The sequence below is a fragment of the Carcharodon carcharias genome, chromosome 1 (assembly GCF_017639515.1).
Source record: "Carcharodon carcharias isolate sCarCar2 chromosome 1, sCarCar2.pri, whole genome shotgun sequence".
In the NCBI taxonomy this organism is placed as follows: domain Eukaryota; kingdom Metazoa; phylum Chordata; class Chondrichthyes; order Lamniformes; family Lamnidae; genus Carcharodon; species Carcharodon carcharias.
In genome coordinates this window covers 265143209-265164434 of record NC_054467.1, presented here as the reverse complement: position 1 = coordinate 265164434, position 21226 = coordinate 265143209, and the positions used below count along the sequence as shown (strand labels likewise).

General features: G+C 45.4%; 1 protein-coding gene across 3 annotated transcripts in view; it reads right to left on the bottom strand.

The window, feature by feature from the left end:
- LOC121279949 (disintegrin and metalloproteinase domain-containing protein 12-like) overlaps positions 1 to 21226 on the bottom strand; it is a 375022-nt gene that overhangs the window by 79021 nt on the left and 274775 nt on the right. For all 3 annotated transcript variants that reach the window (XM_041191570.1, XM_041191551.1, XM_041191560.1), the window contains one exon: positions 2659 to 2773. In XM_041191570.1, coding sequence (XP_041047504.1) covers positions 2659 to 2773 — 115 coding nt within the window. The remainder of the gene's footprint in view (positions 1 to 2658; positions 2774 to 21226) is intronic.

Here is a 21226-nt window from a genome sequence, read left to right as displayed (position 1 = left end):
ATGAGGTAAAGAGGTAGATCAATAGAGATGGAGTGCCAGACATTTAAGGGGATATTTCAGAAAACTCAGGATAGATACATCCCAGTGAGAAAGGAAAATTCCAAGGGACATACTATCCGTGGTTAACTAAAACATTTAAATACAGTATCAAACTTAAAGAAGAAGCATGTCATTGTCCAAGGATGGGTGGCAGCTCAGAAGCTTGGACAGAATGTAAAGAAGAGCAAAGAATGACAAAAAGATTAAAAGGAGGGAAACTTAGAGTATGAGAGAAAGCTAGTTAGGAGTGTCGGTCCTATAGAAAATGAGTCTGGAGAATTAATAGTGGGAAATAAGGAGATGGCAGTTGAATCAAACAAGTATTTTGCACCGGTCTTCACTATAGAAGATACAAGTAACATCCTCGGTGTGAACAGTAACAGTGCACCTGTGTTACCACAGTGAAATCAGAACTTCTTAATCTTAAATTCCCTGCCACTTCAGCTAAGTGCTAGGCCGATATCTGCAGCACCGGTGGACACAGCCGGCTGACCAGTTGGCCCTGTTGTCTTGGATGACTTTGGCGGGCGTTCTCAGGAGCCTTGAGGCTTAGAAGGCCCAGCTTACTTTGAGTCTCCTGCCCTGGTGCAGCTGCCCCCACTCTGCAGAGGCGAAAGTTAATGGAGTTACCGACAAAGGGGATTCTGAAGGGGCCGGACACCCTCAGAGTCCTGAGTGGTGGTCCCTGGGCTGCCTATCTGTCACTTTTCTTCCCTTTGGGTGCCCGAGGGCCCCTGCCTGACCTCCTGGAGGGAGGTCAAGGTGCCCTGTTCCCCTCACACATAGCCAAGCCTTGCAAAACCTTGCCCATGGATACAGCGATGGAGCGCAGGTCTGAGTGTATCTCTGGCAGAAACTGAGCATTCTGATGGATGAGGTCCTCCTTGGCATCGCCATCCTCCCTATGGAGACCTCAATGTGCATACCTGTCAGTACCACTTCATCAGAAAACAGATGGATGGACACCTCCGCCTCACGTGCCGGCCTCTGACATCCCTGCCTGATGTTCCTGCCTCTTGCTGAATCTCTAACACCTTGTCCAGGACCACTCCTGGAGGTTCATTGTCTGACTCAGACTTCGTAGAGGCCTCTTCCTCAGCAATCCTCCAAGTGCCAGTGACCTTGGCTGCCCCTGCTCCTCCTATTGTGACACGTGTCCATGCAGTGACCACTGGAATATGAGATATTGCCTGAACTAGTTTTAGCACCCATCAAGGTGCGTGTCTCTGGACTGGTGGAGGGTGCAGGTGACTGCGGTGCCGGTTCTACAGGTACAATTTCTTCATCTCCCCTAACATCCTCAGTCCTCTGCGAGATGGAGATGGTGCTGGGCTCAGGTTCAGGGTCCGGCCTCACCCTCTTCCTGTTGGCACCTGTAATTGAGAGAGGAGAGAGTGAGTGTCTCCATGGACTGCTTCCAACCATGACCCTTAGGTTTCTATGTCAAGACATCAATCAGAATTTCTTACTGGATGGATGCCGCCCACTGACCTCACCATCAGCACATGATTGGTCCCGATCCTCCCCTGCTTGTTGGGCAGTTGCTGCTCACATTGAGTGAGGTTCCGGAGTTCAGCCATGCCCCCTCCTGTCCTCTCTCTGTCTTCTTGTTGTGGGTGAGAGAAGATGATTTGAGTACAATTGGGATGCAGCGGCATTCACATGCTGCCTGTCTTACCCAACAACCCGCTGGCCCCCTGTGTGCCATGTGATACTTGCATTGTAGGGAGTCCACGAGGCTTCGTCGGCAGCAGCTTCCAGAGCAGTGAGCTCACGCAGTTAAGACCCACAGTCACCAGTTTTGCTTCTGAGCTTGCAGGTGCCCTCTACGCCAAGACACCCCACCACAAAAACACAATGTGAGCTCTGTGTGGCAGGGTCAGAGACCCACAGTCACCCTTCTACTCTCTACCTGCACACTACATGGACTGCAGTGAGCCTGGGAGGCATCACCGTATCACCGTGAGGAGCTCTTATACGCATGGGTAACAGGGATGGTGTGACCTCGCCAGTGAGGCCCATGTCCCAGTTCCCATTCAGTGAGGTGAGTGTAAGAGGTACCCTGGTGGGGCAGATGAGGTCATTCATCCTTTGCCTGCATTGCAGTATTGTCCTCTGGTGAATACAATTGGTGCTCACAAGCCTGGAGACAGCCTCCCATGCAGGATTGGTGAGTCAGGTGGGCCTCCTTCTTTCATGCCTCTGGTAGAGGACGTCCCGGTGACTGTCCTCTACTACGTTCAGCAATAAGTCCAGGGATGTTTCGCTGTAAGAATGTAAGCAAAAGCCTAGCAATTACAGGCTTGGACTCTGGCATGCAGGGAGAAGCTTTGAGGGGTGAGATGTTTCATTTGAACTGGGTTAGGTTAATAAATGGATCACCTCAAACATTCCTGTCTGCCTGATCGATATTCCCACATGGCTCAGAGAGGCCTTCCCAGCCTGGAAAATTGAAGGTGCACAGTCGGTGGAACTTGTAACCCCAACAGTGATGTGAAAAATGACTGGAACTGTTCAGTAACCTCAGATGGAGAACACATGGTGAGCAGCATAGAGAAAGACAAAGCAGGGAGAAAAATGACCATGAGTAACAACACAGTAAATAACTGAAATGATTACCTGGTGTTGTGACATTCATAGGTCCACTGTCGATGCTGCCACCTATTCCTCTGACAGCACAAAATGGGGGAGCCCAACCTTCCTGACAGTGACAGTGGTTTTTATTGTTACAGACCTGAAACAAAATTAACAGCAGGTAAAATGTCTTCATTGATATTTAAGTAGATTTACAGAAAGGAAAATAGTGAAGAATTCAAGAAACACACAGAAAACAAAATGGGGCCAAGAAGAAATGGTCCAGGAGCTGGAGTTATATCTCTTCCAAAGTTTTGAGGAAACAGGTATCGAAGCATTCTTTATTTCATTTGAGAAGCTAGCTAAACGGATGAAATGGCCATGGGAAAACTGGACATTATTATTACAATCTAACTTATTAGGCGGGGGCTTGAGGTTTATGCTTCGCTTTCAGAAAAAATGTCGGTGAATTATGATGCGGTGAAAAAGGCTTTTTCGAGGGCATATGAGTTGGTTCCTGAAGCATACAGGCAAGAATTTAGGAATATGAGGAAATAGCCTGGGCAAACTTATATTGAGTTTGAAATAGTAAAACAAAGTAATTTTGACCAAGACAACATGTGCAACTCTTAGGGAAATCATTCTTTTGGAATAATGTAAAGATTCAATCCCTTTGGCAGTGAGATCTCACGTGGAGGAACAGAGGGTTGATTCTGTAAGGCAAGTAGCAGAGATAGCTGATGATTATGACTTAATTTATAGAGTTAAACCTTTATTCCATCACCCTTTCAAATTGGAAAAGGATAAAAAGTGGGAAGGTGAAAGGAAGGCAGGTAGTCAGGGAAAAGAAGGAGTAGCTGGAACTCCCTAGGAAGTTTTTTCTCAGAATAAAGAGGAAGGTGCTGAAGTTAGAAGTGACATTTGAAAATTGAGGTCTTTTCATTACAATAAAGTGGGGCACATGAAGGCAGTGTTTTGGAAGTTGCAGGAAAATCTGTAGGAATTATTGGGATACAGAAAAGCTCTGGAAGTAAAATTACTGTGGGTTCTGAGGTTCAGACACAGGAGAAATCAGTGGGTTGTGTACAAGTAAAGCAGGTAAAGAAGTGGGAATGTGTTCACAATTTACTCAAGAGGAGCAGGTGGCAGAAATGTTTAAAGACTTTGTGTGTGAAGGGAAAGTCTTTCCATGTGTACAGGGTGGAGTAGGTAAAGATGTGAAAATTTTAAGAGACACAGGGGCTAGTCAATCCTTAATGTTGTGGGATAGTGATATTTGTTGTTCAGGGGGAGTGTTTCAGGAGAAGGTAATAATAAATGGGGTTCATGGAGATGCTAAATCTATTCTGTTGTGGAAGGTAAATTTAAAGAGCAAATTGAAGAATGGTGAGGTTATAGTTGGAGTGGTGGAAAAATTGCCCATTTCAGAGATTCCATTTATTCTGGATAATGATATAGCTGGATCACAAATGTGGGTGATGCCTCTGGTAGTTGAACAGCCTGTAGAGGTGTTTTCAACAGAAGTTCTACAGAACGAACATCCTGGATTGTTTCCTGATTGTGCTATAATGAGATCAAAAGCCCAGAGGGAAGAACAAAATAAACAAGATATGCAAGCAGTTCAAAGGCAAGAAAAAGGTGTTGAAATCCAAATCGAAATTGTTCAGGAGGAAGGAATGCAGGACAGTTCAGTTGAAGTGTTTAACTCAAAGAGGTTAGTGGAGTTACAAAAAATTATCTGCAATTAAAACAGTCATATCAGGAAGCTTATTCAGAAAGCAAAGCAAAATGTATTCCAATATGTTATTATCCTCGAGGGAAAATATTAATGAGAAAATGGCGATCGGATTATGTCTCAGCAAATGAAAGCTGGAGGGAGGTGCATCAGATTGTTATCCCATTAGGTTATAGGAATGAGATTCTGAGGGTTGCTTATGAAATTCCAGTGGGGGAACATTTAGGAATTAGGAAAACACAGGAAAAGATAGTGGTATTTCTTTGGCCAGGATTGCATAAGGATGTAGTCAAATTGTGTAGAACCTGTTATATATATCAAGTAACAGAAAAACGCAGCAAGTGATGAAAGTGAAAGCAGATAAGAAGGCTAAAATTTGTAGTTTTGTTTCTGGAGAGAAAGTATTAGTTTTATTACCAGTGCTAGGGGATTCACTAAATGCAAAATTTAGTAGACCTTACAGGATTGAAAAGAGATTGAGTGAAGTAAATTATTTAATAAATACTCCAGATAGAAGAAAGAAGCAGAGGGTGTGTCATGTAAATATGTTTAAAAAGTACTTTGACAGGGAAGAGGGACAAAAAGAAGTGTTAGTGATGGTGGATGATGAGAAAGAGGTAGAAGTACAGGACTCTGAAATTGATTTTCCTCTAATCAAATTGGATAATGAGGGGGTGCTTGAAATTTAAATGAAATATTGAGATACCTTCCAAGCAAGTGTCAAAGGGATTTGGAAAAGCTATTGCAGTCACACAAATCTATTTGTGGAAATAAGTTGGGGAAGACACATTTAGCTTTACATGATGTACGTATAGAAATATTATCTTCAATAAAGGCAACAACCTTATAGATTAAATCTGGCAAAGTTATCACAAGTACAAAAAGAAATTGATTTCATGCTTCAAAATGATATCATTGAGTCTAGTTGCAGTAACTGGAGCTCGCTTGTTGTACTGGTACTGAAACCGGATGGAACACAACAGGACTGAAGGTGTTGTACCTGAATGCACGCAGTATACGAAATAAGGTAAATGAGTTTGTGGCGCAGATTGAAATTGGCAGGTATGATGTGGTGGGCATCATGGAGACATGACTGCATGGGGATCAGGACTGGGAGCTAAATATCTAAGGATTTACATCCTATCGAAAAGATAGGCAGGTTGGCAGAGAGGGTAGGGTTGCTTTGTTAGTAAGAAATGAAATTAAATCGAAAGCAAGAAATGATGTAGGGTCAGATGATGTAGAATCTGTGTGGGTAGAGTTGAGGAACCACAAAGGTAAAAAAAACCATAATGGGAGTTATGTACAGGCCTCCAAACAGTAGTCAGGATGTGGGGCACAAGATACACCAGGAGATAGAAAAGGCGTGTAAGAAAGGCAAGGTTACAGTGATCATGGGGGATTTCAATATGCAGGTGGACTGGGAAAATCAGGTTGGTAGTGGATCCCAAGAAAAGGAATTTGTGGAATGTCTACGAGATGGCTTTTTGGAGCAGCTTGTGGTGGAACCCACTAGGGAACAGGCAATTCTAGATTTAGTGATGTGTAATGAGGCAAATTTGATAAGGGAGCTTAAGGTGAAGGAACCCTTAGGAGGAAGTGACCATAAAAGGAGGGAATTTACCCTGCAATTTGAGAGGAAAAAGCTGGAATCAAATTGAACAGTATTACAGTTGAATAAAGGCAACTACAGAGGCATGAGGAGCTGGCCAGAATTGACTGGGAGATGAGCCTAGCTGGAAAGACAGTGGAACAGCAATGGCAGGAATTTCTGGGAGTAATTTGGGAGACACAGCAAAAATTCATCCCTAGGAAGAAGAGTCATACTAAAGGGAGGACAAGGCAACCATGGCTGACAAGGGAAGTCAGGGACAGCGTAAAAGCTAAAGAGAAAGCATACAATGTGGCGAAGAGCAGTGGGAAACCAGGGGATTGGGAAGCCTACAAAGACCAACAGGGGACAACTAAAAAACAAATAAGGAGGGAGAAGATTAAATATGAGGGTAAACTAGCCAGTAATATAAAAGAAGATTGCAAGAGATTTTTTAGATATATAAAGGGTAAGAGAGAGGCAAAAGTGAACATTGGGCCACTGGAAAATGTGGGGAACAAAGAAATGGCGGAGGAACTGAATAGGTACTTTGCGTCAGTCTTCAGGGTGGAAGACACGAGTAACATCCCCAAAGTTCAAGAGAGTCGGGGGGCAGAGGTGAGTATGGTGGCCATTAACAAGGAGAAGGTGCTAGGAAAACTGAAAGGTCTGAAGGTGGATAAATCACCTGGACCAGATGGATTACACCCCAGAGTTCTGAAGGAGATAGCTGAAGAGATAGTGGAGACGTTAGTGGTGATCTTTCAGGAATCACTGGAGTCAGGGAGGGTCCCAGAGGATTGGAAAATCGCTAATGTAACCCCCCTGTTTAAGAAGGGAGTGAGGCAAAAGACGGGAAATTACAGGCCGATTAGCCTGACCTCGGTCGTTGCTAAGATTTTAGAGTCCGTTATTAAGGATGAGATTTCAGAATACTTAGAAGTGCATGGTAAAATCGGGCAAAGTCAGCATGGTTTCATCAAGGGGAGGTCATGCCTGACAAATCTGTTAGAATTCTTTGACGAGATAACGATTAGGTTAGACAAAGGAGAGCCAATGGATGTTATCTACTTGGACTTCCAGAAGTCCTTTGACAAGGTGCCGCACAGGAGGCTGCTCAGTAAGATAAGAGCCCATGGTGTTAGAGGCAAGGTACTAGCATGGATAGAAGATTGGCTGTCTGGCAGGAGGCAGTGAGTGGGGATAAGGGGGTCCTTCTCAGGATGGCGGCCGGTGACTAGTGGAGTTCCGCAGGGGTCAGTGTTGGGACAACTTTTCACTTTATACATTAATGATCTAGATGAAGGAACTGAGGGCATCCTGGCTAAGTTTGCAGATGATACAAAGATAGGTGGAGGGACAGGTAGTATTGAGGAGGTGGGGAGGCTGCAGAAGGATTTGGACAGGTTAGGAGAATGAGCAAAGAAGTGGCAGATGGAATACAACGTGGGGAAGTGTGAGGTCATGCACTTTGGTAGGAAGAATAGAGGCATAGACTATTTTCTAAATGGGGAGAGAATTCAGAAATCTGGAGTGCAAAGGGACTTGGGAGTCCTAGTCCAGGATTCTCTTTAGGTTAACTTGCTGATTGAGTCGGTAGTTAGGAAGGCAAATGCAATGTTGGCATTTATTTCGAGAGGACTAGAATATAAAAGCAGGGATGTGCTGCTGAGGCTTTATAAGGCTCTGGTCAGACCACATTTAGAATATTGTGAGCAATTTTGGGCCCCGTATCTCAGGAAGGATGTTCTAGCCCTGGAGAGGGTCCAGAGGAGGTTCACGACAATGATCCCAGGAATTAAAGGCTTAACATATGAGGAACGTTTGAGGACTCTGGGTCTATACTCAATGGAGTTTAGAAGGATGAGGGGGGATCTGATTGAAACTTACAGAATACTGAAAGGCCTGGATAGAGTGGACGTGGGGAAGATGTTTCCATTAGCAGGAGAGACTAGGACCCGAGGGCACAGCCTCAGAGTAAAGGGAAGACCTTTTAGAACAGAGATGAGGAGAAACTTCTTCAGCCAGTGAGTGGTGAATCTATGGAATTCATTGCCACAGAAGGCTGTGGAGGCCAGGTCATTGAGCGTATTTAAGACTGAGATAGATAGGTTCTTGATTGGTAAGGGGATCAAAGATTACGGGGAGAAGGCGGGAGAATGGGGTTGAGAAACTTATCAGCCATGATTGAATGATGGAGAAGACACGATGGGCCGAATGGCCTAATTTCTGCTCCTGTGTCTTATGGTCTTATGGACTGTGTGTGGGCTATCGAAAGATGAATGCGGTGACAAAAGCGGATTTATATCTCATACCACGGTTGGAGGATTGCATTCGATTGCAATTGAAATTTCTCAATTTTTAAACTCTTTTAAAAAAGTATCTGGATCTGCACCTTAAGTGCTGTAAGCTGCAGGGCTATGGGCCGGGTACAGGAAGATGGGATTAGAAAGGGCACCTGGGTATGCTCAGGCTGGCATGGACAAGATGGGCTGAATGGCCTTCTTCTGTGCTGTAACTTTTCTATGGTTCTATCACAAAGATTGACTTGCTAAAAGGATATTGGTAGGAATGATTGTCCGAGAAGGTAAAGGAGGTATCAGCTTTCGTAGCACTAAGTTTGTATATCAGTTTAAAGTCATGCCATTTAGTATGAAGAATGCACCTGCGACATTTCAAAGACTGACTAGCAAAGTAATTGTGGGCAAAGCAAACTGGAGGAACGACACCTCATCTTCCGATTAGGCACTTTACAGCCTTCCGGACTGAATATTGAGTTCAACAACTTCAGATCATGAACTCTCTTCTCCATTCCCACCCCCTTTTTGATCCCCCTTTTTCCAATAGTTTTATATTTTTTACTATTTTTCTTTCCCCATCTATTTCTATTATTTTTAAATTTATTTCCATTCATTGTTTTATCTCCACCTTTTAGTCTAGTTCAATCCCTTCCCCCCAACCCCACCCCCACTAGGGCTATCTGTACCTTGCTCATCCTATTTTCTACCCTTAATGTCACCATTAGCACATTCCTTAGCTAATATCACCACCGTCAACACCCCTTTGACCTTCTGTTTATGACATCTTTGGCAATCTCTTCTTTGCCTCCACCTATCACTGGCCCTCTATCCAGCCCTACCTGTCCCACCCCCCTCAACCAGTTTGTATTTCATCTCTTTTCTATATTTCCTTAGTTCTGATGAAGGGTCATTCGGACTCGAAACGTTAACTGTGCTCCTCTCCACAGAGACTGTCAGACCTGCTGAGTTTTTCCAGCTATTTTTGTTTTTGTTTTGGATTTCCAGCATCCGCAGTATTTTGCTTTTATCAAAGTAATTGTGGGTCTAAGCAATTGTGCTGTTTATGTTGATGATCTAATAGTTTTCACTCAAATGTGGAAGGAGCATTTACAGCATCTGGAAGAATTATTTACTCAACTACAAGAAGCTCATCTGGTGTATCTTAATTGGATTCAAACCAGCTAGTCTGGGTACTTTGATGTACTACTTTGAGATGTAAACAGAGAGATAGCGTGTATTTGCATTTTTGAACAGAGCATTCAAGAATTAGGGTGAAACTGACACTTATCTAACAGATGCCAAGCAATATGTTTACATTACTAATAAAATTGGTATTGTGAAAGGAGTTTCATTGTTAAAAAGGTAAAGTTCAAAAGAGACTGGTAAGACAATGAGAATTTGAATTCAATTAGTAGTGGTAGGTATAAATTCAGTAGTTTTTAGGTGTGCAGGCAGAAGCAATGTAAGAGCAAAAGACAGCAGCAAGCCACAGTGAAAAGAGCCTCATTTTGAATTCATAAGGTGAAAATGCTTTGCCTGGTGTTTGGTTAAGTCTGGGAGTTGTTGTTGCCTCAATGGAGATTAGTTTGGGAATTTGTTAAAAGTTATGATGGTAGTAATTTGTAGCCATGTGTATATATTTTAACCTGTGTAAATTAATAAAATGTTTCATTTAGTTTAATGTAAAACCTCGAGAACTAGTGGTCTGATTCCTGAATTTAGAGTCGCATCTCAAACATAACACTTAAAATTATAGGTTATGACAGTTGTTTAAAGTTTCCCTCTGGGATTTTAAAATAATTCCGCATTATCAACTGCATCGGTCATAACAAGTAATAAGTTCGCCCTCCAAATTAAATCCTCCACAAGCGAGAATTTAGAGCATTCATTTTTACAACTGCATATGGCCAGCTTCATCTCCTCCACAACTTTGAGGTCAGTAGATGCCACTTTTGTCTTCTTGCATAACTTCAGCCATATCAATTGCTGGTAGCAAAACCTGCACCAAGGCCGGACACAGGGGGCCGGCCAAGGCTGTAAAGGGTGGGGGGGTGGTGGAGGGTGCAGTGAGGGCTGGGCAGGGGGTGGGGTGCAGGCTAAGCAGAGAAGTCAGAGGTAGAAGCGGGGTGTGGTAGGCTGGCACCTCCAGTGTGAGATTTTGGTAGGTGAAGATTTCATGGGCGGTGGTGGGGGGGGGGGTGGTGGGGGTGGTGGGTGGTAGGTTTCATGGGAGGTGAACTGAACACATAGCTCAGATCACGGGAGGGGGCAGGAGCAGGGTGGGCATGGGAATGGGTAACAGGTGTCAGCTTCAAAGGCAGGAAAGGCAAGTGGAGTGGATCATTTTTGGGCTCAGGGTAATGAGGGGAGATTCAAGCATGACAGAGGGGAGAGGAATAGTGATATTGGGTCTGTCAAGGATGGTGGGGGGGAAGTTGGTGGGTGGGAGGGTAGAAGGTGGTGGAGCAAGTTTATAGGTGACGTGAACCATCTCTCAAATCTTTTTTATCTTTATTTCATCTCATAGGATACAGGCATCATTGGCAAGGCCAGCATTGTTGCCCAGCCCTAACTGTTCTTTAACCTAGTGGCTTCTTAGGCCATTTCAGAGGGCAGTTAAGAGCCAACCACATTGTTGTGGGTCTGGAGTCACATGTAAGCCAGACCAGGTGAGGACAGCAGATTTCCTTCCCTACAGGATATTAGTGAACCAGATGGGAATTTACAACAAAGATGGTCATCGTCACTGAGACTAGCTTTATATTGTGTCTATATTCTATAGTCTTTATATTGTATTTATATAATCTGACCTTGACCACGCAGTTCGTGAGTGAGAACGCTCAAAGATGGAGGAGGGTCTTTTTGGATGGGTGGAGTTCAATGTCAGCAGAAGTGACTGACTAAAGGAACACCCTAATAATAATGAGGCAACTGGATGTCAACCATGCTCAGTTGTGTTCTCCTCTCTTTGGTGAAGCCCACATTGCAGCAGGTTTGTTCCCGACACATGGGTCTCATAACATCGAGATCCCAGCAAGGTGTGGAGCTGTCGTTCATTCTGTGTCGTGTGCCATCAGCTGCAGTCAGAGGCAGGGAAAGAGGAAAGGAGGGAGAAGTAACGCCTCCAAAGGGCACAACTGGTGGTGCGCAGCCAACATGTGGCTCCATACCCCTATCCTCCCAGGTGAATGATCTTGGCTAACAAGGGCTCATGCAATTAGTCTTCCCATGCTGCCAAGGCAATGGTCTCTCTGTAGAGACTTCAGAGTAGTGGAGACAAGTAGAACAGTGTCAGGGGCAGGCTTCTTGCACATGGTGTAAAGGAAATTTCATTTTGTTCCTAATAAAACTGTGGGATACTTTAAAGCAGGTTTGTGGGGCTGTGTTGTGAGCGTCTGTGCGCGTGCGCATGTGACTAATTTAAACTAAAGATGGTCAGACTGCAAGGTTTGAATCATCAAAGTGGTTAAGTATAAAACAGGCATTTTGAAATAGAAATGGAGGAGTTAAGTAAGACAAGAAAATAGGTTACAGCTAACATTTGCATTTGTAGATCTGTTGAGAGGTTGTTTGAATTTCAAAGGGACATGATAAGATGTTTTACAACTGGCAAAATAAATAAGGCAAAGTACTTAAATTTATTTTTCCCATAAATGCTGGCCATAAGGACCACATGAAAGATTTTTATATTCTGGGAGAACTAACCTCCAAAGCAAGGTTAGAACAATGGGATTTAAAGATCAAAGGAGAAGAAATATTTAAGGAAAGAATTGAAAGCTGTATGAGGTGAGTGGCCATGTGTGATCTTAGAAGGTGGACTGTGCAAAGCAGAACTGTGAAAAAGCAGCATCTAGCCATCCCACAGAAGTGTCTGCTTGTTCCAGAAAGCAAGGTTTTGTTAAAAGTCTTGGAGTTGCTGTGTCAAGTGAGAGGGAGAGAGAAGCTGTGAATACCCCCCTTATAGCAACTGTGGGCACCTGGTGGTAAAATTGCTGGATGGTTTATATAGATTAAGAAGCTACTTGGACTGTTGCCTGAAAAGGGTGTTTATTTGGGAGTCTAGCTAAGTAGAAGTCTTTTGGGGAATGTTGTAAGACTAAATTTAACTGTACATCTATAATCTTGTGTGCTTAGATTTTCCTTTCTTTTGTGAATAATTTTTTAAATGTAATCTTTAAAATCTCCAAAGGTGGTAGTGGACTCTTTACTTCTGACCTCAGTGTATGTACCTTCTCGTAGTAAATACAAATTGCAAAATTGTTGTGAAAGTGTGGCCAAGCTTCTCTTTGGGATTTGGTTAGCCTGGCAAATACCACCTGCCATATTGTAACAATGGCTCTCATCTCCCAGGTCAAAGACCAATGTCTCCATGCGCAGTCATGTTTGAATGGGAGGAACACCCATCTCTGGTCCTCCAGGATGTCCTTCACCTGCAAAAGGTTAGTTTCCTAGAACAGCACGTCTGGAACCAACCAGAGAGCAAGCTATACGAAACCTAGTATCATGCAATGAGATGGGATTAATTAATGATCTCATAGTAAATGCACCCCTAGGTAGCAGCGACCATAAATGATTAAATTTTACTTTTGGTTTGATGGAGAGAGACTGGTTCCGAGACTGTTTTTAAAGTTAAATAAGGGCATTTATGAGGGCTAGAAAGCAGAGCTAGTTAAAGTAAATTGGAAAATTAGGTTAAGGGGTCAGTCAATTGAGATGCAGTGGCAAACATTTAAGGGGATATTTCAGAATACAAAAAATAGATACATTCGGAGGAGTAACAAAAAGTCCAAGGAACGGACACACCATCCGTGATTAACTGGAAGGGTTAAAGATACTGTCAAACGTAAAGAAAAATTATATAATTGTGCAAAGATAGGTGGAAGGCCAGAAGATTAGACAGAATATAAGGGACAGCAAAGCATAGCTAAAAGATTAATAAGGAGGAAAAAAGGAGTATGAGAGAAATGCTAGCCAGGAATATAAAAACAGATAGTAAGAGTTTCTATAAATATTTTAAAAAGAAATGAGTTAACAAACGAGTGTTGGTCCTATAGAAAGTGGGTCTGGGGAATTGATCATGGAAAATAAGGAAATGACAGATGAACTGAACAGGTATTTTTGTTTTAGTTTTCACTATAGAGGATACAAGTAACATCCCAGAAGCAGCTATAAATCAAGATATGAAAGTGAGGGAGGAACTCAGGAAAATTACAATCACCAGGGAAATGGTACTGAGTAAATTGTTGGAGCTGTGGGCTGACAAGTGCCTAGATCCTGATGGACTTCATCCTCGGTCTTAAAAGAAGTGGCTAGTGAGGTAGATGATGCATTGGTTTTAATTTTCCAAAACTCCCTAGATTCGGGGAAGGTCCCATCAGATTAGAAGATAGCAAATGTAAGTCTATTATTCAAAAAGAGTGGGAGACAGAAAGCTGGAAACTACAGGCCAGTTAGCTTAACACCTGCCACAGGGAAGATGTTAGAAACTGTTATTAAAGAAGTTATAGCAGGGCAATTGGGCAAGTTCAAGGTAATCAGGCAGTGTCAACATGGTTTTGTGAAAGGGAAATGTTTAACTAACTTATTGGAGTTCTTTTAAGAAGTTACATGTGCTGTGGATGAAGGGTAACCGGTAGATGTACTGTACTTAGATTTCCAGAAGGCATTTGATAAAGTGCCACATCAAAGATTATTGTGCAAAAAAAAAAGCTCATGGTGTAGGGGGTAACATATTGGCATGGATAGAAGATTGGCTGGCTAACAGGAAACAGAGAGTGGGCATAACTGGGTCTTTTTCAGGTTGGCAGGATGTGACGAGTGGTGTGCCACAGGGATCAGTGCTGGGACCGCAACTGTTTACAATTTATATAAATGACTTGGATGAAGGGATGGATGGGATGGTTACCACATTTGCTGATGACAGAAAGTTAGGTAGGAAAGTAAGTTGTGAAGAGGATGTAATGAGACTACAAAAAGATATAGGTAGGTTAAATGAGTGGGCAAAGATCTGACAAATGGAGTATAATGTGGGAAAATGTGAAATTGTCCCTTTTGGCAGGAAGAATAAAAGAGAAGCATAACATCTAAATGGTGAGAGATTGCAGAGCTCAGAGATGCGAACAGATCTGGGTGTCTTAGTGCATAACTTGCAAAAGGCTAGTATGTGGGTGCAGCAGGTAATTAGAAAAGCTAAGAGAACGTTATCCTTTATTGTGAGGGGAATTGAATATAAAAGTAAGGAGGTTATGCTTCAATTGTACAGGGCACTAGTTAGACCACATCTGGAGTACTGTGTACAGTATTGGTCACCTTATTTAAGGAAGGATGTAAATGCAATGGAGAAGATTTACCAGACTAATACCTGGAATGGGTGGGTTGTCTTATGAGGAAAGGTCGGACAGACTAGGCTTGTATCCGCTGGAGTTTAGAAGATTAAGAGGCAATTTGATTGAAACATATAAGATCCTGAGGGGTCTTGACAGGGTGGATGCAGAGAGGATGTTCCCTCTTGTGGGAGAATCTAGAACTAGGGGCCACTGTTTAAAAATAAGTGGTCGCCTATTTAAAACAGAGATGAGGCAAAATCTTTTCACTCAGAGGGTCGTGAGTCTTTGTAACTCTCTTCCTGGAAAGGCAGTGTAAGCAGAGTCTTTGAATATTTTTAAGACAGAGGTGGATAGATTCTTGGTAAGCAAGGGGGTGATATGTTGTTGGGGATAGGTGGGATGCAGATTCCAGATTACTATCAGATCAGCCATGATCTTATTAAATAGTGGAGCAGGCTCAAGGGGCCGAATGGCCTGCTCTTGCTCCTTGTTCATATGTTCGTATCACAGACATGCTCTTATCTAGACATGGGTGACAGTCAATGCCAGAGAGCCGCCTTTGAGTTTTCCGGATGTAGTTGCTCATGTCTGCTAGCTTCTCCAGAACGAGCTGCGGCCACAAGGACACGGGAGAGAGTAACACGGAATCCCGTCCTGCAGTGAATGTATGACTGTCTGGATGCCCTTTAAATATGGCACCAGGACCTTCAACCCCCTGAGGCAATGGCAGGGTGGGAAAATCCCTGCCCATCCCGCCACCTGATTGGCTGAAATATTCACCGTCGCAAAAATGAATGAGCTGAAAAGCAGAAGACTGCACACGTTCAGCTGTCCCGCTGCCCAGCGGGAATCACTCTGACACCCCTGCCCACCATCGGACTTGCACTCCAGGACAGAAGGTTCCACCCAGTGATGAATAGCTTTGAACAAATTGAATCCAAGAAAGCTTTGCTGCTGCTATTCAAACCGATGCTGGAATTCTCTGCCCCCAGTGGCACCGGGCGTCATGGCCAGCGGTGGGGGGGTGGGGGGTGGGGGGGAGGGAAGACAATATGGAGGGAAGGCCGAAAATCAGTCTCACGCTGGGGTGAAAGCACAACGGGGTCATCTGTTGCTGCCCACCATGGCAGAATGTCAATCCCACCGGAGACTGGTATGAACCCACTTTGCCTCCCACTAATGGGGTGCAAGGTAAGGCCAGACCGGAATCATCCCCCCAGCAGGATAACACACCAGCCCAGAACAGGTCTGGACAAGTCCGAGATAGATAGGTTCTTGATTGGTAAGGGGATCAAAGGTTACGGGGAGAAGGCGGGAGAATGGGGTTGAGAAACTTATCAGCCATGATTGAATGGCGGACCAGACTCGATGGGCCAAATGGCCTAACTTATGCTCCTATGTCTTATGGTTTTATGGTCTAAGTGTGACGTGCAGAAGTGGGGACTTACCATTAATGCCATGCACAGATCGTGGCTGTCCGAGGGACAGAAGATGTGGGAGCCCTACAGCTACCGGACCCTGGAGGAACACGTGCATTGCATACTGAGTGGATTCTCATGGCCTTGGCCCTGCTACAAAGCAGCTCACGGAAGGTGGGAGGTCTCCACTGATGTCTGGGGTTTGCTGCGGAACATCAAGGTCTTGAGTGGAGGGAGAGGAAGGTCCAGATATGAATGGAAGAGGAAGGTGTACCCAGGGAGCAGAGTGGGTAGTATACGAGAGGAAGGTCTATGTTTGACTAGAAGAGGAAGGTGTACTGTGGGGTGAGGTTGGGAGGGGGGGAACAAAGTTGTTGTGGGGGTGAGGTTGGAAGGGGGGGAGGGAGTATGAGGGGAGTGTAACGAGGAGAATGCGGCAACTGGGGAGGTAGGTGTAATGGAGGGAGTTCAGAGGGGGGAAGGAGTCCAGGGGGAGGAAGGAGTTCAGAGGGGGGAAGGAGTCCAGGGGGAGGAAGGAGTAAGGGTGGAGGAAGGAATAAGGCGGGTGAGGGGGATGTGCAGGTGAATGTGCAAGGGAGCAGTCTGCAAAGTCAATGACTGCCTCCTGGGGAGAGAACTGAGGCTGGGCGTGGTGGGAGGGAATGGTGAGTCTGACAGTAGAGAGAGTGAGCCAGAAAGGTGGTAGTGATAGAAGGGATGGCGAGGGTGCTTGGTGAGGACTCAGAGGCAGTCACAGACCACGGAGGTGGTCAAGGAGGTCAGTGTGGATGGGGTGGGATTCTCAGGAAAGTAGGGAACGTGCACGTTCACCTGAACATCCCAGAAAGCAAAGGGTTCTGGCTGGGTAGGTGATGGTGGGGAAGTGGAAGCTGAAACCAGGGGGGTCGACAGTGATGGAGAAAAGGACTGGGGAAGGGGAAAGTACAGGGGAGCTGAGCAGACACTTGATTACAACCATGTTTTTCAAATTGAAAGTGTGGGAGCCTCATGTTGGACGGCAACAGGTCCTGCGTGGGAGTGTGGTCAGTGGGTGGGCAGAGATGCAGGTCAGGCTCAGATGGACAACTGAAAGCGAACCCCAGCAGACAGCATTGAAAATGCTCAGGACAGTGGGATGAGTGTGATGGATGAAGGCTCCGTGTGCGCTGGAGACCCCAAAAGGCCCTGCCACAGCCACACTTCTCCTTCCAGAATCACTTGTGGTCTGGCTGCATGCTGCTGAACTGTTAGTGGAGGGGATGCAGGGGGAGGACTCGCAGAGCCTGTCAATGAAGCTGAAAGACACCATTACACATTATTCAGTGAAAGTGAACACATTTTCAGATTATAAAGTGACAAAACGTGTTCCCCCGTGCAACCACTTGTGAGCAGAAATTCTGATATTTTCTAGGCCTACCACCTTCTAGGTGCTGCCCTGACATCTACAGCGGGGATGGAGACAACCTTTACAACGGTTGACCCTGTTACCTCTGATGACTTCGACGTGCATCCAGAAGAGACCCAAGGCCTTGAGGGGAAAAGCAAAATACTGCAGATGCTGGAAATCTGAAACAAAAACAGAAAACGCTGGAAAAACGTTTTGAGTCCGTATGACTCTTGTTCAGCGCTAAAGAGAAGTAAAGGTGTGATGAAATTTATCCTGTTTAAGGGGGGGTGGGGGGACAGGTGAAGTGGATAGAGGGCCAGCGATAGGTAGAGGCAAAGAAGAGATTGCCAGAGATATCATGGAAAAAAGGATAAAGGGGTGTCCAGGTACCCCATTTCCTTCTTGTGTTGCCAGTGCAAGAACTCACCCATTGCAAACTGCGATGGAGTGCAGGTCTGCACACAGCTCTGCTGGACCAGGGTCTCCATGGTGTCCACCATCCTCCCCATGGACATCCCCAGATGTGCACAGGTGGGCACCACTTTATTAGAGAGGCAGACACACTCCTCCGATTCGCGTGCCACACGAGGGCTTCCAACAGCTCTGCCTGATAGTCCCCCCGCCTTTTGGCTGACTCTCCAGGATGAGTTGGGAGGCTGAATCCAGAGGCTCATCATCTGACTCAGACCTCACAGATGCCCCTTCCCCAGCTGTCCTCCGAGCGGCGGGGAGCTGGGCTGAACCTGCCTCCTCCTGCTGTGGACACGTGTCCGTGTTGTGACCACCAGATTGTGAATTCGAGTCCGCTCTAGGTCTAGGTCCCATCGAGGTGTGTGTCTCTGCGCTGGTGGAGGGTGTGGGTAAGCGCTGTGACGGGTCTTCCAGGCTGCTTATTTCCAGCTCTTCAATGGAGGAGGTGTCCTCTTGGCTGGAGGTGAGGATGTGAATGGAGCTGAGGGATTGGCTGGCTGAGGGTGTCCGTCACTTCGCAGAGCTCCCTGTGAACCAATGCAGAGATAATGAGTACATGTCAGCTGAGTCAAAACCAGGAGAGAGAGCACTCACAGTTACTTTGAGAGAGGGATGATATGGTGCAGGATCCTCGTGAGTGTTCACTGCCGACCTCACCGTCACCACAGCACGCTCCACATCCTCACCAGTCAGCACGATGGCATCAAAGTGAATGAGGGACATAATGTGGGTCACTCCACCCCCGGGTCTGGGACCTCTCCCTGCTGATGTGAGTTAGCTTCTCCTGCATGAAAACAGGGAAAGAGTGTGAGCAGGATGCATGGCACTGAGGGGAATGTTTGTGAGGTGAGCGGAGACATGGACAGGATGAGGTTGCGAACTCCAGAGAATATGATCCTGATGGGGATGTGAGGGTGTGTGTGAGAGTTAGTGGTGTTGTCCCTTGAGCTGTGAGATCCCTGTGGGTGTGTGATGGGTTTGTGAGTGTGAGAGTTGAGAGTGATGAGGTGGTTGACTTACCCTGGTGGAACGGATGAGACCATTCATCCTCTTCCTGCGCTGGATGGCTGACCTCCTCTGTGCTCTGGTGGCCTGACCGCTGCTGCCACCAGCCCCCAGGCCGGATTGGTGATTCTGGTGGACCTCCTGTGGCCAGAGCAAGCGTCTAGCGGACATCACGGCGGCTTTCTGCTACGTCCAGCCGGTGCCCCAGAGAGGCGTCACTAAATTTGGGGGCTGGCATCTTCTCTGCTTTCAGGGCCATCTGTCAGCCAGAGCAGTCCCGGTCTGAAAGGTATGAAGTTGGCTGCGCTCTAGTGCCCCTTAAACATGGTGCCCAGAGTGAGAAGGCGCTGAGGTCACAGTGGGTAAATCTGAGCCTGCCCTTCAGCGAGCTGGCATGCTCCCTGTGAATGTATAATGAATGAGGCAGGTGCGCTGGGAATGGGACGATATGGCACGAAATGCTGCACTTAGTGCAAATCTGCCCCAAGTCTCATTCACCCATCACCCTATGCTCACTTATCCTCATTGGACCCAGATTCAGCAACCTCTCAATTTAAAATTCTCATCCTTGTCTTCAAATCCCTCCATGGCTCCTCTTTATCTCTGTCACCTCCTCCAGCCTCCAAACTCAAAGATCACCGTGTTCCTTCAGTTTTGGTATCTTGTGCATCCCTAATTTTGATCAGTCCAACAATGAAGACCATGTCTTCAACTGTGTAAAACAAACAACAATTTGCATTTATGTAGCGCCTTTAATGTAGTAAAACATTCCAACACACTTATAGGAGCATTATCGAACAAAATTTGACACTGAACCACAAAAGAAATTAGGGCAGGTGACCAAACGTTTGGTCAAAGGGGGTGACATCAGTCATAGGATGTTGTAAGACGGCACTTAGAAAATCAGAACATTACTAAGCAGAGTCAGCCTAGAAAGGGAAATTGTATTTGACAAATCCGTTAGAGTATTGCTGGAAAAACAGACATGCCGTCAAAGTTTTTCACCTTGCACTCATCAGGACAGATTTGCAAGAACAGCAAATCTCAAAGCGAACAACCATTTATACTACATGGGAACAGCATGCTGATTGGTTGGCAAGTGGACTCTGATTGGTGGAAACATTACTATGGAGAATGCACCAGGGAACAGCTAACCGCCAAGGTTAAATTGAAACCAGCCAGGTCAACTCTGGTCAAGGCACTGTTAGAGTGTTTTGAGGTTCAAACTAGGTGGGTAGATAGAGAAACCAGTGTATTTGGACTTTCAAAACACATTCAAAAAGGTTCCACACAAGAGGTTATTACACGAAATTATGTCTCATGGAATTGGGGTTAACCTGTTGGCATGGATTGAACATTGACTCATGAACAGGAAACAGAAAGGAGGGATAAACTATTTATTTTTGGGTTGGCAGGCTATTACTAGCAAGGATCATGGCTTGGGCTTCAACTATTTACAATCTATACCAATGATTTAGATGAGGAAGTGAGAGTTTTATATCCAAGTTTGCTAATGAAACAAAAATTAGGTGGGAAAGTAAGTTGTTCAGAGGATGAAAAGAGGCTGCAGGGGAACGGATTCAGTGAGTGGGCAAGAATGTGGCAAATGGAATATAATTTTTTTAATTCATTCTTGGATGTGGGCATCACTGGCATTTATTGCCCACCCCTAATTGCCCTTGAGAAGGTGGTGGTGAGCAGCCTTCTTGAACCGCTGCAGTCCATGTGGTGTAGGTACACCCGCAGTGCTGTTAGGGAGGGAGTTCCAGGATTTTGACCCAGCGACAGTGAAGAAACAGTGATATATTTCCAAATCAGGATGGTGAGTGGCTTGGAGGGGAACTTCCAGCTGGTGGTGTTCCCATGTGTCTGCTGCCCTTGTCCTTCTAGATGATAGTGGTCATGGGTTGGAAGGTGCTGTCTAAGGAACCTTGGTGAGTTTCTTCAGTGCATCTTGTAGATGGCACACAATCCTGCTACTGTGCGTCGGTGGTGGAGGGAGTGAATGTTTGTGGATGGGATGCCAATCATGCGGGCTGCTTTGTCCTGGATGGTGTCGAGCTTCTTGAGTGTTGTGGGAGCCGCACTCATCCAGGCAAGTGGGGAGTATTCCATCACACTCCTGACTTGTGCCTTATAGATGGTGGACAGGTTTTGTGGAGTCAGGAGGTGAGTTACTCATCACAGGATTCCTAGCCTCATTGAATGTCAAGGGATGATGTTTAGATTCTCTTTTGTTGGAGATGGTCATTGCCTGACACTTGTGTGGCGTATATAATGTGGAGGAATGTTACCCACCTTGCTAGGAAAATAGAAAAGCAGAATATGTTTTGATTGGTGAGAGATTGGGAAATGTTAGTACTCAGAAGGACCTGGATAT